The sequence below is a fragment of the Paramisgurnus dabryanus genome, chromosome 13 (assembly GCF_030506205.2).
Source record: "Paramisgurnus dabryanus chromosome 13, PD_genome_1.1, whole genome shotgun sequence".
NCBI classification, from domain to species: Eukaryota; Metazoa; Chordata; class Actinopteri; order Cypriniformes; family Cobitidae; genus Paramisgurnus; species Paramisgurnus dabryanus.
The window spans coordinates 31,110,217-31,128,476 of record NC_133349.1 but is presented as its reverse complement, the minus strand read 5'-3'; the positions used below and the strand labels follow the sequence as shown (position 1 = coordinate 31,128,476).

The 18,260-nt window shown below is 37.5% G+C and overlaps 2 protein-coding genes and 1 long non-coding RNA gene across 3 annotated transcripts in view; 1 reads left to right on the top strand and 2 right to left on the bottom strand.

The window, feature by feature from the left end:
* Positions 1-250: 250 nt before the first annotated feature.
* On the bottom strand, positions 251-8,093 carry yrdc (yrdC N(6)-threonylcarbamoyltransferase domain containing). Its single transcript, XM_065246351.2, has 6 exons — positions 7,889-8,093; positions 7,554-7,749; positions 7,147-7,261; positions 6,920-7,039; positions 6,718-6,848; positions 251-3,179 (listed from the first exon to the last, which is right to left on the bottom strand). The coding sequence occupies exons 1-6, from the start codon at positions 8,016-8,018 to the stop codon at positions 3,113-3,115; spliced, it is 759 nt and encodes a 252-aa protein (XP_065102423.2). The 5' UTR covers positions 8,019-8,093; the 3' UTR covers positions 251-3,112.
* Positions 8,094-8,240: 147 nt separating this feature from the next.
* On the top strand, positions 8,241-10,414 carry LOC135728208 (uncharacterized). The gene is made up of 4 exons (XR_010525444.2): positions 8,241-8,319; positions 8,397-8,437; positions 10,089-10,196; positions 10,264-10,414. It is a non-coding gene; the product is annotated as an uncharacterized lncRNA (long non-coding RNA).
* Positions 10,404-18,260, bottom strand: part of mtf1 (metal-regulatory transcription factor 1) — a 30,014-nt gene continuing 22,157 nt past the window's right edge. Inside the window, exons 7-12 of the mRNA XM_065246350.2 lie at positions 16,879-17,012; positions 16,727-16,801; positions 16,537-16,639; positions 15,947-16,422; positions 13,415-13,472; positions 10,404-13,311 (exon numbers count right to left, since the gene is read on the bottom strand). Of these exons, the coding sequence (XP_065102422.2) occupies positions 12,908-13,311; positions 13,415-13,472; positions 15,947-16,422; positions 16,537-16,639; positions 16,727-16,801; positions 16,879-17,012 (1,250 nt within the window). The 3' untranslated portion in view covers positions 10,404-12,907. The remainder of the gene's footprint in view (positions 13,312-13,414; positions 13,473-15,946; positions 16,423-16,536; positions 16,640-16,726; positions 16,802-16,878; positions 17,013-18,260) is intronic.

The following is an 18,260-nucleotide window of genomic DNA, read 5'->3' as shown; positions in this document are numbered from 1 at the left end:
TCATGAACATCTTTCCTAAACTCGTGTGTAACCATTTAGGCCCACTTCTCTTGGTATTTAGTTGTAAAAGGGTAAAAAAACACTAAATACATCCTTTAGCTATCCAGATTATATGATACACAACATATTTATTTTGTGTAAAGTCTCTGTTTTTTAGACTTTACCAAAAATGTTTAAAGCAGAAGCATCAACAAAATTCTTACTGATCAATGAAAAATGTACTTATAAATGAAAATGTACTTCATGTGCATATTGTTGAGAAATACATTTATTACAGAAAACTGTAACATTACATATCTCACATATGACATAAAAATATAACATCAAACTTTCTAATTCTTATTCAAGTTTCCTTTGCAACTGTGAATAAAAGTGAAAAAACAAAGATGTTTCATAAAGTAAATACATATTAGTAAAAGCATCAGAAATACCTGTAATTTCATATGACAGCTCATACCTACTAAACGGTATGTACGATTGAGTAGGATATACAGTACTGTGTTAGTAGAGTAGGCGTTATGAGACATGACACCTGCCATGTTATAAGCGGATGTGAAAATAGCCTAAAAAAAGAGGAATAATATATAAAGAGGAAAATTATGATGTGCATGACGAATTTGGAATAAAACCATAAAATCTAAATAAAATATCCATTAGCGTTACTGAGAAAGTGATAGTATTCTAACTGGGTTTTTTCAAACTTTATGATGCAAGGACCTCCAATTGAAATGATTTTTAATCTTGTGAGGGATGCGGCTGACTAGACAGAGTTTGGAAGATTTTAAATGAACATGAGTGGGAATTTGTGTTTTATTGTCATATATATATATATTTATTAGGAGGGGGAACGTGAAGACATAGTACATTTTGATACCCAGGAGAAACAAGTTAGGAGGAACCAAGAAAAGGACAGTCAGAGGGTGCGAGACAACAACTAAATATGAACAAAAAGAAAAAAATGTTGAAGAGACGAGAGCAGACGTAAGTGAGGGAGAAGGTTATGGAAACAGAGACAAACAGAAAAAAGTCGACAGAAAACAAAGGCGACAGAAAAGGAGAAGTCTTAAAGAGATCATACAAACAGTTCAGTCCAAGGGGAGAACCGTCTGGATGAGAGGAGACCGGAGTAATATTAGGACACTTAAGTAGTTTTTACAAACCATACAAAACTATATTGGTGTGCATCTTAACACAAAATAATGGTATTAAAATATATATTGAGATATGTCAGTGCAAGATGATTTTAAATTAAGGCATTTCAAATATGCATTTTTGTCTGGGTCTGAAGCTTAGTGCAGCATTTGACACCATAGATAATACAAATCTACTGAATATGTTGCCATTAGCAGTCAGGTGTTTAATTCATACAATTGTTATCACTTTGTGTAAATGAGGAAAAGTCATGAAACTCGAAGGTAAAATATGGTGTACCACAGGGATTAGTTTTAGGTCCCATCCTCTTCTCACTGTACATGCTTTCTCTAGGAGATATTATTAGGAAACACAACGTCAGTTCTTATTGTTATTCTGATGATACCTAGCTTTACATTTCTTCAGACTCTTTGATATCACTAATAATTTCCCTTTGCTTAATTCTATAGATCTAAACGATATACTAGTCATCAATGTAGTCCTAAGACAAGAACAGTTATTGGGTATTGGTTTAAGACCACTTTTATGAAAGGTTTGATCCACTTTAAATGTTGACTACAGTAAACTACAGTTAAGAACGTAAATGTGATGTTAGATAGCAATCGATTTCAAAATGACTTCCTGATGCTGTTCAACTGAATGACCTATAAAACAACCTGCATATTTGGGATAAAAGTTTTAAGTACTTCAGTTCTTATAAAACTTAATAACACAGCAATGCTTATTTAAACATACCAAAAACAGAGATGTTTTACTTAGTGTTTTATATGTTTATTTAAATAGGAAATAGTAAATTTAATATTATACTAAATTATTTCCACAGACTTACACTATTTAGAGTGGCACGTAACTGTGCTGTGCATAGAGTTTTTACAGTGACAGCTGAAGTTGAGACATATAAACAGTTGGATAACTGACATGAAGCTTTCTATTACGAGTTCACACTGGTGCAGTTCAGTTTGATTTGGGTTGCAAAATAGACCATCTCTGCAAATTGCACCCTAAAGAGGCAGTCACACTAGACTTTGAGCATGTGAATATTTCTCAGACTTTACTGTGAATATGGGCGGGATGCGCTTCGTCAATATAATAACAAAGTTCTTTGGCTTCATACATCTTCAGTAGAGAGAAACGTCACACTGTTTTCTATGTGGTCACAGATCTCCATGTGAATCTGCAGGTCTGAGCTCACCAGACTTAAACTTTGGCACGAATCGAAATGCGCAATCTTCACGCAAGTTTGCTTTTTTGGTCTGATGCATTCACATGTGTATGAATGGAAGTGTGACCGCCCCTAACATCTGCAACAGATGAATGCAACTGTATTACAGCTTGAACATAGCATAACTGAAGGAATTTTATGTAAAATTTAAAGCATATTTTTTTTACCTATTAAAAAAAATACATTTACTAACCCATGGCTATGTATATGGTGTTAGACTTGAAGAAACTAGTTCTAGTGCACTTTAATTGCTTCTATTGTTTACCTTATTTGTAAGTCACTTTAGACAAAAGCGTCAGCTAAATGACTAAATGTAATGATTTAATCAAATAAAAACAATATACAAAAGGCATAGAAAATATTTATAATTGAAGAAAGAATTGGATGATTGACTCGGTTTTGGTCAATGTAACTCAGCTCTGCCAGAGAGCAACTGATCCTCAGTATACTACACTGAATTTAAAAGTCAAATAAATAAAATCCAGTTTGTACAGGAAAAAATCTAAGTTCAAGTACTTAAACTAGTAACCATCTCAGAAAAACTTCCCCTTACATAATACAATAAATAAACCCTAAAACTATCATCATTCTGTAACACATCTGCCAGCTGAATCTATTGATTGTTGTATGCCAATATGAAAGAGCAAAACAAAATCGTGTGAGAATACAGCTTATTTCCACACACTTGACGCTCATCTGCTGGTCTCTGTATACAGTATGTTGGCTTGTACATGAAACTCATTGATTGGAGTCCTCCAGCAATCCATACTTGTCCTCAAGTATCTTAATGGTAGCAGAGAGTGCACTGCAGGCAAATAAGACAAAGTCAAAATATTATACGCAAACCTCTCAATGGTTAAACATCCCTCCTCCCCACTCCCCCACATGTTTGTACTCACACTGTAGCCCATAGGGATGCACCGATACCAATACTGGCATCGGGTATCGGCCCCGATACCACATTTTCTAAAGTACTCATTAAAAGTCCCCCGATACCAGGGATCGATACCACGGTCGGAGAAATGTCTATGTTTGAGTGGCGTGTAAGGGGTTAATGCCTCTTGTGTTGTCCAAAGAGGCAGAGTTTACAACAAACTGGAAAACTAGTCCCTTGTTTTTTTGTTAAATTATATGACTAAAGCTGTTACCTGTAAATTTAAATCATGTTTTTTATTAAGTACTCGGTATCGGTATCGGCAAGTACTGAAATGCAAGTACTCGTATTCCAAAAAAGTGGTATCGGTGCATCCCTAGTACCCCAGCATGCTTTCATCATTAGAATGAGATTGTTTTGAAGAAAACAGTAAGTAAAGCTCTTAATTAACCAAAGCACGCCCAGGCATAGTACGGAGCGATCACACTAGTCAAATGAACCAGGGTTTAAGAGTCAAACACAGGACTAGAAAGGCGCTCTTTGGGAGAATTGAGATGTGCTGCAAACTTCCTGTTGGTTTCTCTGCATATTTTTAAAGGGATAATTTGGCCAAAATTGAAAATTACCCCATGATTTACTCACCCTGAAGCCACCCGAGTTACGCATGTCCATCCTTTTTCATACAAACACATATTCAGATATTTATTTATTATAAAGAAAAATATGTGGTCTGCTCTTTCAAGTCCAAAGAATGTGCATGCTTCGCAAAAGTAATCCACATGGCTCCAGGGTATAAATAATAGGCCTGTAGCGACGTCATATTTTTGCGTTGACGCTTCGACACAGCTCGCCATGTGAGACTAAAACATTAAACATTAAATTTAAGGCCCAAAAAATTAATGATCACATTCGTCTAATCTTTCGTAACGATACGCTAACTGCCCGTCCCATAAGCAGGCTGTCAAAAAACCGCGTCTCTGTAGGCAGCCTGAGCTCTGAGATCTGCACACAACCACTCAAAACCAAAATAAAGTTTTCCAACCAATCACCTACAGGGGGTGGCTGTTGTTAGGTAGAAAAGCCAGTGTCAAACCTCCTAACAGTCACACCATGTCACTGAATGTCTTTAAAATGATGAAAGTGAAGTCGTACATTGCTAATACTACATGATTTCAGTGTATATAGGCTGGAAGTGTTTATAGTAATTTTCTTGTGGACTGAATAAAGTCTACGATTAGCATTTCTTTTTACAACAAAACCCATCACCGTGTTTTAATTCTTGACGTGATCTTTATAGGCTTCTGTATGATTGTTAATTGGACTGGATTGCACATTGAACTTAAAAGTGGGATGCGCATATCCGATAACGCACGTCGTTCACAGCCAAACGACTTCATGTTCGCGTCTTTTTGGCTTCAACGGACAAATGCTCATGTGTCAAAATAGCTGTCTATGTGATTTTCATTGTAAACATTTGGTTACTGTACGTCTTAAACAAATAAACATTGTATTGCATTCGGTCTTATAATAAGCATAATCTCTCTCTCTGTCATTATAGTTAATTAAATATCAAAAAAGAAAACTTGTATCTTCGTAAATAAAGATGAATTCATATTTACTTTAAAATTTTTTGCCAAACATCCTTTGTGTTGAGCTCTGCAATTTGAAATAACTTTAAGGTTTATCATGGAGTTTAGATTTCCTGATCTTTTGCTTCATTAAAGGGATAGTTCACACAAAATTTAAATTCTGAAAAATTTTGTTCTAAACCTGTACAAATTTCCTTTTTCTGATGAACACAAAAGAAGATATTTTGATAAATGATGGTAACCACACAGCTGATTGTAACCATTGACTTCCATAGTAGGAATAAAAACAACATGATGGACTTTAATGGATATACCATTAATTGTGTGCTTAGCATCATTTATCAAAATATCTTATTGTGTGTTTATCAAAATAAAATAAACTTATACAGGTTTAGAACATAAGGGTGAGTAAATGATGACAGAATTTTTATTTTTGGGTGAATCCCTTTAACAGAAATACAGCAGAAATTTTTAAAATTCACCCTTCTTATGTTTACATCTAATAATGCATTCATTCATGCTTTCTTGATACATGGTTACACATCGTTTTCTTTCATGGACTATGGACCCCCTAAAGTAGCTTTGGGCACCCCCTGGCCTGAAATACAACCTTTAAAGTATATAATTAAGAATGTTTTTGGCATTTATTTGAGATACATTATGGTTTTAATTAATCAAGCAACAGAAACTAATCGTTAGATTAATCGTCCAATTAGTCGACTAATTGGAAAAATAGTTGCCCAATTAATCATTTAATAAATAGTCGTTTACCCCAGCCCTAATAAAGACCTTTTAAGGGTAATGGATGCACTTTTGTAAGAGAAATATACATATTTAAAACTTAAAGAAAATGAAAATAACTAGCTTCCGATAATGGCATCATCTTAGACTTCTGCGCATTCAGGAGAAAGTATTAGCATAGTGTACGCACAATTGGTATTGACATATGCCAAATGTTTGGCTTCCTGTTCTGTGCCTCCACCCTCTGCATATGAAAAGTGCTAGGTCACCTGGTCAATAGCACGCGCTAGTGGTAAACAAATACTGGTATGCAGGTCATAGTACTGTGTTGATCATGCTGAATTTCTTTCATTTTTGAACCTCTCTAACTGTACGACATAGGACCACCAATGAAGAGAAATCAAAAGATTGTTTCACGATGGTAATCTTTCCCCAAAAATTGTGCAGTGTATCCCGGGCTTTAGTCGCCTATGTTTTCATATTTAAAGAATTTCCTACTGACGATTCAAACAAAAGTTTTCGTGCAGTAGCAGGCCCTTTAAAAATGAACAGTCTGTTCATTGTTATTTGATGTGTTAAGATGGTAGTTAAGGGCGATTTATAGTCGTGCGTAGGTCCTACGGCGTAGCAGCGACGGCATAGGTTCCGCGTCGGTTTTCATTTATACTTGTGCGTCGCCGTCCGCGTCGACGTGCAAACACACGCGAAACCGCTGGTTGGCAGTAATCACGCGTATTACCACAGTAGCAGCAGAAGTCGTCAGAGAAGAAGAAGCTAAGCAAGTTAACCCACAAAGAAGAAGAATTAGCAACTTGTTGTGTATAATTTGAGAAGACCAGCAATGATGGAAGTAAATAAACAGCGACTTATGTTGCAGTTTGAGTTAAATCACTCCTCAACTTGGCTCATCTTTGTTTTCACCGTCTCAAACGGAAATACCTATGACGCAGTTTTTTTACCTGACGGGAGGGGTTCTGGTGGACCAATCACAGCGCTTACGGTCCGCGTAAGCCGACGCGCTGTTAGAAATTTTGTGAGGTGCGCGTCAGGATACGCAGAGCTACGCACAGGCTACGGATAGCCTACGCCGTAGCTACGGCGTAGGACCTACGCACGACTATAAATCGCCCTTTACTCACCAGCCAGGTCTGATTATTCGGTATCTGCCACACACAGACAGATCCACGACTGTAGAACCCAAACGACTTTTGTCTCCAACTGGGCCACCGTCCACCACAACTCCCAGACTGGGCCACAAATCCTGAAACTCCTTCAGGAAAAGAAATAAAATCAACACAAGTTTGTTTGGAAATGATTGACACCCTTCAGTTGTTTACTTACCTGTACAGTAACAGTGCTGGTGTGTGAGCTGATGTTAGCACTGGTGAGAGCGAGTGGCTCGCCGCACATCTGACAGAGGCGTCTCATAAAAGAGTGATCTGGAATACGAACCCCTATGAGCTACGGCACAAAAACAACAATCAGGATACAGGTGCGTATTAAATACAAACACATTAATATCTACTCGCATGAAAACTACATCATAGAGGTCTGCTGTGAACGCTCACCTTGGTGAAAGGATTGAGATCAGTGTTGAGTGCTGCAGATCTCTCCAGAACAAGTGTAACGGGACCAGGCAGCAGATCTGTAAGCAGTTCTTCTTTCACGGAGACCTTACAGAATCTGAAAGCATTAGACAACAATATCAATGCAGGTGATGCGTACAAACATCAATGCTTGAGTTCCTGTCATTACTTTGGATAAAAGCATCAGCTAAATGCGGGGATGACATATTTTTGGAAGCCAACCTTGGAAATTAGTGGGACACTGGGTCCCTCAAAGCCCATTCATTTTTAAGGGAAATACATCTAGATACTATAAGACAAGAACTTGTCTTATTCAAAAATGGTTGACTACTTGTTTTTTATGAAAAACAAAATCGTACATACAGACATTTCAATATGTTAAAACAAACCTGTAGATGTCTTGTACGTCTCCCACACAGATGGCTAAAGGTTTGTCTCCGTTCCTGCCTTTGATATCATAAACTCTCCGGATAGCCTCTGAGTTTTGAGCCATGCAGGCCAGACCGTATATAGTGTCTGTGGGTACCGCCGCGACCAGACCTGACTTCAGAGCCGTCACTGTAGACTGTAGCACTTCTGACATATCTGTGTACACATCACGAGCACTGGCTTTACTATTACAAACATCACGAACACATTACACAGATGTGAGAGACACAGAGACGATCAGACTGTGACAAGACAAACATGTTTATTATTACATCAAATCAGATGTAAGTCTCACCGTGACTGTGTGTCGTCAGCTCATCTGTCAGTCGCAGGATTCGACTCTTCAGTTCTTTACACATGACCACACTTTCACTCAACGAGGAGTAAAAACACGCATTTAAACGTTTTAACGTAAAGAAAAACATACAGCGCTAAGTGTAAAGCCGGTGTCAGAGCATGCTTTCATTTATGACGCCACGATTGAAGACACTTCAAAATAAAAGTCCCGTACCGGAAATAATACAATAAAAGTCCGATTATTTTTCTTCAGTTTGTTTGTGTTGTGAAGAGATGATTGTTTAAGTGTTAAATTGCATAAAACAGCTGTAGGTAGTCAAATCCACACACATTCAATTAATTATCAGCCATGCATCAATATAATCCAAGCCGAGATCAAATTACACGCTTCATTAAAACAAATAAAACTAAAAATGGAATCGCGTGCCGGTAAGATTACAAAATTAAGAGAATAGATTAAATATTATAATTCATGTGCTGATATCTTTAACTTAACATCCACACAGACGCAGAGACCGAAATAACAACAGACCTTCCGCCAAATCAGGTAGATTTTACTCGATTTAGGGATGGGCGATACAACTTTTGTTGCAAGTGATATGATGCTGATACTCATTTATACACTTAACTATACGAATAAGGCTTATTATGTATATATAAAGTCTCTTGTAACGGACAGAGGGATACTTTGCGGCTTGTTTTTGTTCAGCCTCTTTATACATTTTAGGGTGTGTTGTTTGTAAATGTTTAAATTAATTTTTTTTGCAATAATTACGCTGAGTTTCCTTTCTGCCATGGTGCTTGAGGGGTAGGCTACGGGGAAACTCTCCTTCGTTTTTGGCATCAGTCACTAGGTGGCGCTTCAGTAGCGCGGCCGCCAAAAAAAAAAAAAAAAATTGCGCGGCCGCCATTTTGGAATGAAAATTCTCACAGCCAATTCATTCTCAGCGGATCTCACAGCCAAATCAGAAGCGCAATAGTAAGTTTCTTAAATTAAAATTTTGTTCACTTGCTACACCTACACGAAACGCTGTATTGTCTTGTATGTATGTGTTGATTTGTTGTTGTTATCAGTTGTGGAATCCAATCATTAAATAGATACACATTTGAGGTATTTTTTTCTTGCTTTATTATGTAATTCTATTTTATGCTACTTTACACATTTACTATTATTATTAGTTACCAACTCCACTAGGTATGAAATATATTTTGTACATATTAATCCCCTGGATCCCGCTACAAACATTATAATCTTATAGAACAGGATGCATTGTTCTGTCTGTTATCCTACAGTATAATTGCCACTTTTAGACAGTGGCTGTGTTTTTTTTTTTACTTAATCCATTTCGAGCAATTCAGATGTATATGTGTGTATATGTGTATGTATATGGAGCCAAAATATTATGTGTGGATGAGTTTATGTCGGTATGTATCAATGTAAAATTAGCCTATATAAAAGTGGAAGACTTGTCTAAATATCTGAAAACAAGCTGTAAGAAGGGATTAATGATCACTGGTCTGATTGTATGTTATTCTGTGTAATCATCATTCAGTTTGAATTTGATCTTTTAATGTACAAAGTAGCTGATATTGACATTACTTCTAGTTGACTCCCGATTCGCTTTCATTCCAAAATGGCGGATGCAATGGAACGTTCTATTGAGTTTCCCCTCTTGTACTTCTATACTCTTTGGCCGCAGACCGATTGATATGCATCTTCAAACGGTCGCAGTGATTTCACCAAGAAAGATGTGATCCTGGGTTAACGTTTTAATCAAAGATACCCCAATTTACCCTTAACTCAAACCCTAACCATTTTTAAACCCTCAAATTGAGGAGTTTTTTTTAAAGCCCCTAACCCAATCCTAAATCTAACATGAACACTAATCCTAATCCTGCAATCTGACTGGTTAATGAAAAAGTTGATCCAGGACCAACAATGGTGTTAATACAGGATCACATTCTACTTTGTGAACTCACGTTCACTATCTTATCTTGGAACACACAGGAAACCCTTACTTATGATGAAATCATTAAAAGTATTGTCATCTTAATTATATTAGATAACATCGATACCAAATTATTATCTAGGCATCGTTTTATCGATACTGCAGCATCGGTGTGCACATCCATAACTCGATTCAACATTAAAGAATCAGAATGAAATGAAATGATGCTATTAATGTGTATGATTGTAGATCAATGCTCATGAAGATCTTGATACCAGGATATGTGAGAGACAGCAGCAGATTGATCTGTGTAGCGTCATCATCAATGATCTACTCCACATTCACACAATACTGCAGGTAACTTATGAATGAAAATAAACTGTCTTAAAGTCAAACACTACTCATTCATTCTTCATTCTGACAGGAAAGAGGACTTGATCATGTGTCGGTTCAAGAACTGGATAACTGATAACCCTTTGAATGTTATATATTAAGTGTATGTCAATAAAGTCGTGTATCATGAAAGAGATTTTAAATTGAAACAATCCAATAAACCAGACAAGATTTTACTGTTACTGTATTGCTTTTTGATTCAAAAAGTTATTACTTTGCCATAATACTTTATACAAAACAAGCATAAAAGAAACAAAAATTCACATTATACATTCTTTAAAAATACAGATCTTTATACAGTCTCATCACACTTTATCAAAAGCAGCTCCGATGGAAGAATCACATCTCCTCTTTAAAAGCTTTACTAAAACACACATCAGTCCAACTTAACTGCTTCAAATGTTCACTTTATCAATCACTACATCTGATCCATGTATCAGGCAATAATTCATTCATCATACCCTTCAGAAAACACACGTGTGACAACAGAAGAGTGATGATGATGATGGCACCTGAATCTGTTTTACTGCACAAAACCATGATGGATCTACATAAAAGTTGATTTTAAGCAGGAATGAAACCATAGTCTGAAAGCAACAAGTTATTACATAAGTAAAAACAAGAGTTTTAGTAAATGGGTTACATGAATCCAAACCTACATACAGAAGCAGCAAGTCTGAAGGGGAATAAAAGCATTGCAATGCCCAGATACATATTAAATTCATTAAATCAAACAAAACTGTGCAACAGCTAAAGAAAATCTCAATGTTGAAGAATAAAGTGTTTTTTTTAAATAGACATATTTTTCTTTCATATAATGAATCAATACGACAAATGAGATCTTAGTGGTTTGCTGTTCCAGTATGCCTGTATTCGATGCTCTATGATGTTGCATAGTAGGTTTCATTAAAGTGAAGTTTAGGTCAATATAATGGCTTATGTCATTGAAATTCTAACAAAAGCTCAGGGCAAAAGGTTTGCACGTATTTATCACTTAAACTGACAGGACTGGTTATAAGGGAATATTTCATTAGTATAGATCATATTAAACTCTTCCAGTACTGAATCTGTACAGCTTTGATTAATGAAATGTAGTGAAAAGCTGTAGTAAACAATATAGTGACACATCATTCAGATGTCAATCTAAAGCAAACCATTTTGAATTATATGATGACCTACTGATGTAACGTACCGTAAATTAGTTAAATTGTCACTGGACAGAAGCAAGTCAATTATTAAACATGTCAAAGACATCCATTAGAAACATGAAGGAATCAGGTGAAGAACAAGTGAAGGCAGGATAAGGCAACTGTTGAGAAACGGTCTAATCTTTTGTGTGATGACGTACATACATACATACTGCATAAAACATGACAGATTCTCATACTTCTGTACAAAAATACAAATACAATAATCTAAAGGCTTTAACATTTACATTAAACTTCTATACAGCAGTGGTATATAATCATGAATGCAGGTAACGTGGCATTCACTGGGTTGGTAGTGCACTACTATAAGCAGGTTCATATCTGCTTGGTGTAGTCAAGTTCACTCACTCATACACGCACGCACACACGCAATAAACCACTGTTTGTTCCTCTGTATCCCTGAGCGGATCACAGCGAGACTCACGCGGGTTTAGAAACAAGTTTCATGAAAGAAAAAGTGCAGTAATAGACATACGCATCATTATAAAGGCATAAGGAAGATGTCAGTGATTGGCTGTTTAAATCAGAGAATATATAACTCAGATTCGTCTTGTTTTGTGACAGGACAATAAAGCACACTGACCCCCCGTCTACCCTCCTAATTCTCAAAAACACAAAAAACTCCCCATCATAAAACATCCATTCTAGGTACAGCCATTCAATAATCCTAACCCTTCATTCATTCATTCAGTGCATTAAATGTATAAATTCATTAAGGGGAAGAAGGTAAATGTGCTTGAGTCACAAACATCATTTCAAAATCTCAATTGTTTTTACTTTCTATTGATTTGAGGAGTAAACTTTAAAGTAAGCATGATCAATTTTGGCTTCATGCGATTGACTTCGGCCTAGTTAGAAATGGAAATTTTGTGAATGGGGAGCTACATTATCTACCAGTGAAGTATTTTAATAAATTAACATATATAAAATTAAATAGTAAGTTATAGGCAGCCAAACAAACCTCTAAATTACATTTAAAAGGCAAGTAAATGTCAGTCTGTCTAGAGAAACAAAACATAACATAAAATAACTCCAAATCACATTCGCATGACTATTGTAGGCTTTCTAATAAATTACATATAAAATACTTCAAGATGACTTCATTACCTATGAACTCTTGTATATCAGTGAACAACTGTGCAGTACATTCGGATCGATCTCGTGGTTTTCAAGTTATAAACTCAAGTACAGCTCATGGCCGGCCAAAAACTCTTCTTGTTTTATGTGATTCATCTCCTTTTTGAAAACCTCTGAATGACTAGGGCTTAAACTCTCTATAGAGATGCAGTAGGGGTAGGAACTAGGATAAAACTCCTTTAAAACCACACCAAACTGCTCCACGTGCAAATCCACTGCAGTCGTATGTAAGTGCCGTGAAACACACACTTGAATGAGTTTCTCAAACAGAGGTGTGATGCCGTACACGTACGGTACTGTATGAAGAAGAGACCTAAACCTCGGGGTACTCTAGCGGGCGCTGCTGCTGCTGCTGCTTCCAGCATCTATGGAGAACTCATCTGCGACCATGAGCAAGGCCTCTATTTTTGCTGTTGTATCCGGGCTGAGCAGATCCACAACGTCCATGCCGGCCAGGCTGTCCACGGCAGGACTGGGGGTCACCGGGGCCGGCGCGCTCTCTGGTTGAGGTGGCGCAGACGGTTTGGCGGTCTCCTCCGTTGACGGGCTGCACGAGCGAGGAGGAGCTTCGGGGAGAGTTTGGGGAGGTGAGGTGCTCTTTGACTCCTGCGCTGAGGAGACCGCAGAGCTCTTGTCTTTAATGGAGTCTCTACAGGCACAATGACATTGGCAGGACTCCTCCTGCTTTATGATGATAACCGGCAGGCTCAGCCCAATCTGCTGCACAGAGTTTCCTGAAAGAACAACACATCGCATATTTGTACAACATTTGTTAAAAAATGAAAATAAAGCGAGTCGGTGTGGTTATAAAGAGTGTCTATTTGTTTGTCATCTTACCTGAATTTCCACTGACTGGTATGGCTGTGGTGAAAAACACCTTCTCTACTTTTGGGCCCTGAAAATGAAAGCGTACAAATATTCAAATAAACACAGTAAAGTTAATCTACCATCAGCTTTAAAAAGCATAGCAAAACAAAATCTATTGGTAAAGAAGCAAAGAATAAGATGGCCTTATTCAGTCTGCCGCCGTTGATTCCAAACCGAGGCTGTGATGGACGGACGTCCAGAGCGTGCGCTTTAAACCTATTGTTTTGTATAGGGATGCTCCAGTAGATCAGTATCGGACGATAACCGCATTAAATAACTTGATCGTTACTCACTAAATTTGCCGATCTTATGAACCGATCTTTCGATTTACTTTTGTCATCATTGTCATCATTTTTATGCAGTGCGAGCATTTTAACAACCTGTTGCTCATGTGCGACCTGCAAATTTGGATTTCTCTTTATGTCTTTACAGAGATATGTCTATTTTCTATGAGGCCGTGCTCCAGTCCTAACATGCAGCGCGATGCCTCTTCACATCCCCATCAAACAGAGTATCCGATTGTTAATTCTGGCGTCAAGCCCCGCTTCAGGTCCAACCGCTTACAGATGTCATAGAGAAATCACAAAAAAATCATGGCTATAATACACTCGTATCATAATGAAAAACTACCAAAAACACCTAATGCTAATTTTTATCCCCAACAAAATCCCAGATGACCAGAACTGGATTTATGGACATGGATTTTTTATGAATTATTAAAATATTGCTGTCTTTGATTCTGGGAGCCTGAGACTGCAGTTTACATGTGAGATTATAAAATTTTTGCTTAAATGTGTGCTATGAATAAATACTGTTTAAATGTGGTGGCTTGAAGCTGGAAACATTATTGCTTACGTCATGACTTAACAAGCGGATACAACATACATCTATCGCGGACATTGCATCTTCATGCCGAAAGAGTATTATTTGCATGCGTTTTAAAACTTCCATTTTACTCGCAGCTGCTGTTGTTCGCGGTGTGCACACTCGAAGTGCGCACAAAGACACAACCTGTCATTCAGCACGAGTAAAGAGCAAAGATCCAAAACAGATATTATGTACGCAATGCACTATTCTTCTCATCTCAAAATAGGTAATTAATCTCTTCTCATTTGAACAATCCATGATTTCTGAGGTTCTTTGAACTGTGGAAATTTGTAAAATTATGTGTTTTCTGTGTTTTGATGGCTGAATGATCAGCATCCTTATACAAAACAATAGGTTTAAAAGCGCACGCTCTGGACATCCATTCCTCAAAAACTTAGTTTGGAATCAACATGGCGGCAGACTGAATAAGGCATATTGATGGCCCACCCATGAATGTCTGATACTTACAAGCGGCTTGCAAAATGTTTGCTAGATTACAACATAACAGAAACCCATGAAGGAAAGTAAAATAACTGTATTAGGCAAATAAAGGCAAGTATGTTGTCCCATCATGCTAACGGGAAAACAGCCCACATTAAAAAGCTAACCTCATCTGACCCGGTAAATTTCTTATTTTATCATTTAAAGATTTAGAAAACATTACGACTCCTGTAATATACAGGGGTTCACACAATAATTCGAGTGATTTAACAAAACTTTAAGCTGGAACACTGGCCTGGTGTACTTTTGAAGGTATTACTTTAACTACACCCTTTGCTTTTGAGTTATCATTAATGTCAACATTTGTGGCACAAAGGAAAACCACCACCACCACCGTTTTTCAATATTTTTTTATGTTCTTACCTTAATTTAGACAAATTAATATATCCCTGTCTTTTTCAATGCGTTCACTTTTAATCTTTGTACAGCGCGTTTTGAATGTGTTAGCATTTAGCCTAGCCGCATTTATTTCTTAGGATCCAAACAGGGATGAATTTAGAAGCCACCAAACACTTCCATGTTTTCCCTATTTAAAGACTTTTACATGAGTAGTTACACGAGTAAGTTAAAAAAAATTTACGCAGATAAAAAATGAGAACTATATTATAAGGCAGAAGAGCACTTAGTTTGCAGCACTTCAACCTCGGGACGATGTAACATCATCACTCCTGACTACTCCTCCTCTCGCTCAAACTTTCGCCAATATTACTGCACCCGAGGTCAAAGTGCTGAAAACGAAGTGCTCTTCCGCCATACAATATAGTTTTCATGTTTATCCGCTTAAATTATTTGCCACATTTCATTTTGTGCCACCATAATTACTCATGTAACAGTCTTTAAATAGGGAAAACATGGAAGTGTTTGGTTGCTTCTAAATTCATCCCTGTTTGGGTCCTAAGGAATGAATGGGGCTAGGCTAAATGCTAACACATTCACGACGCGCTGTACAAAGATTAAGTGCACACATTGAAAAAAGATAAGTATGTATTAATTCACCTAAGTTGAGGTAAGAACATAGTAAAATAATGAAAAACTGTGGTTTTTTCCTTTAGTACATTCAAAGCCCGAAGTGAAATTCATGTTTATTATCATCACTTCCGTTAAGGTGTCAGATAAAATGAGAGAAAGCTGGACCTGTTGTTCGGGGTTCGTTTGTTTGCCGGTGGCACTGCTGATGATCCACTGCAGGTTGTGATCAGACATGACAATGCTAGGCTGCAGGCCAAGAGTGGGAGCGATGGTGATGGTGGGAGGGGGAGGAGCCAAAGGTACCGCATCAGTCGCCGCCGCTGTGGGCACCGGCTGAGCCGTGGGAGGCGGTGCCACATACTGCTGGCTGCCCGATGGTGTAGATGGAACGGACGCTTCTGATGAGTGCGACGAGATGGGTGGGACAGAAGGGAAAGGCGGGGTCAGTAATGAGCTGCTGACAGCAGGAGGCGGGGCTGGCTGAGAGGAGCACGTTGTAGGTGGAGCTTGAGCTTCTAATACAGGGGTCGTAACGGAAGAGGTTGGGGATGAGGTGGATGAAGTCGCCTGAGGGAAGGCAGAGTGGGCAGGGACGTCCGTCTGAGGTGATGGGTCAAGACCGAAAGACTCCACGGGGTTATCTGGAGGAGCAGATGTAGGATAAATGTGGTGCTCATATTCCCCAAACAATAGAAATAACAAAAACAAGTTTCATCCTGGAATAGTTCAACACAGTAACATGTAGAAGTACTCACCGCTGGATTTTGGGTCGTCCTGGCTGACACTGTTTTCAGGACTCTGGAACATCAACTCAAAGATCCTTATGGGAGTGACACTGTTCAGATCCACACCCTGAGACTGAAACATAAGAGTGTGTGTGCTCAGATACGCTCGAGAGACACACAACTGAACACGACTCTTGTTTATGAACAAGACAAAACTTACGCCGTGGTTCTCCTGGAGCTCCGAGTCTGTGGAAATAAGACTCAAGTCACTGAGACACAGCGAATGATTTGCATCCTGTAACATCATCGTCCACAGTCAGTAAATGACAGACACCAAATGCCAACAACAAGAGGAAATGTTGAGTGTTGTACCTCTGAGAGAGGATGACTGCTGCTCACGGTGAACGTTGGACCTTTATCATGACCACGAATGTGACTCTTCAAACTATACTGAGAGCTGAAGGTCTTCTCACAGCCATCGCTCGGACAGAAAAACGGCTTTTCTCCTGAGACAGACAGACAGACAGAAAGAGTGAGCTGGACAAAGGTTTTATGCTTTCAAAAAGACATTTACTTATTTGTTTTTTATTTAGACATCAATTTAATTTAGATTGCTGAAAATAATGTAATAAAACTTGCTCAGCTTGCTAGCTGAGTGATTAGCCCAATTGTGGGCAAACTACGGCCGTCGTGAAGCTGTTTATAATTGTATTAAATATTGTGTTTGATTTAGGATTTTGGTCCAGAATGAATAAATTGGTGAAGTACAACCAAAGTCCAACAGATATCATTAGTCTGCAGACTGTACTGACACCAATGAGTGAAAAAATAAAAACAAAAAAAGATAAACCTCAGAATGGACAGCAAAATACTTCACCAGCATTAGACAGAAGTCAGTGTGTGTGATTTGCCAACATTTTTTGTATTTTTTTTAAAGACCACAACCTGCTTTTCTCAGATTTATTACGATTATTTTGATGCTAATTTGTAATAATTTTCTAGCAATGCACCTAAAATGATTTGCCCTTTAGAAAATAAAGCATGAGTTGACTATAGTAAGCATGTTTTTTGTTTTATTTGTAGTAACCATAAATTTAATATGATCTTACCATGATCAATATGTATTTTATTTATAGTAAAACCATGGTAATGCCATGATAGTTAATTTTCTTAAAAACTGTATATTAACTATATGCTATATATAAAACTGTATATATCCAGTGATATGCTAGAGAAACAGGTTGTTGTTATTTTGTTTAAAAATCTGAAAGTGTGTTTATGAAAATCAAGTTAAAGATGAATGTATAGTACAGTAAGTGTTGATTTGGAATAAAAAGCTAAATTTATTGTTCACATAGAGGCCCTTTAAATGTATTTCAAAACTTGATGTGTCCCTTGAGACAAAAAAAAGTGTATTAGACTGACTGATTATTATGAAAAAGGCACTAAAGATTAGGTTAAGTACAGGAAGTGATGGAAGCCTAAGGACAGACAGGAAGTGTTTTACTCTTAAAAAAGCATGATCACACGCTACCGATCACAAGATACTCTTCTGTCGTATGATTGTGTGCACACAAGAAAACTGAAACTACAATCACTGGTCAGCATAAGACTTCAGTGAGATGAGGAGCATCTTACAATATTCACCACTTCCTTTAAAGTCGGCTCAAAATGTGTTAACTACTGAATAATACTTTAAATAACAAGAGTCTGTACCCATCGTACACTTGGTGATTTTCTGCTGAATTTGTTAA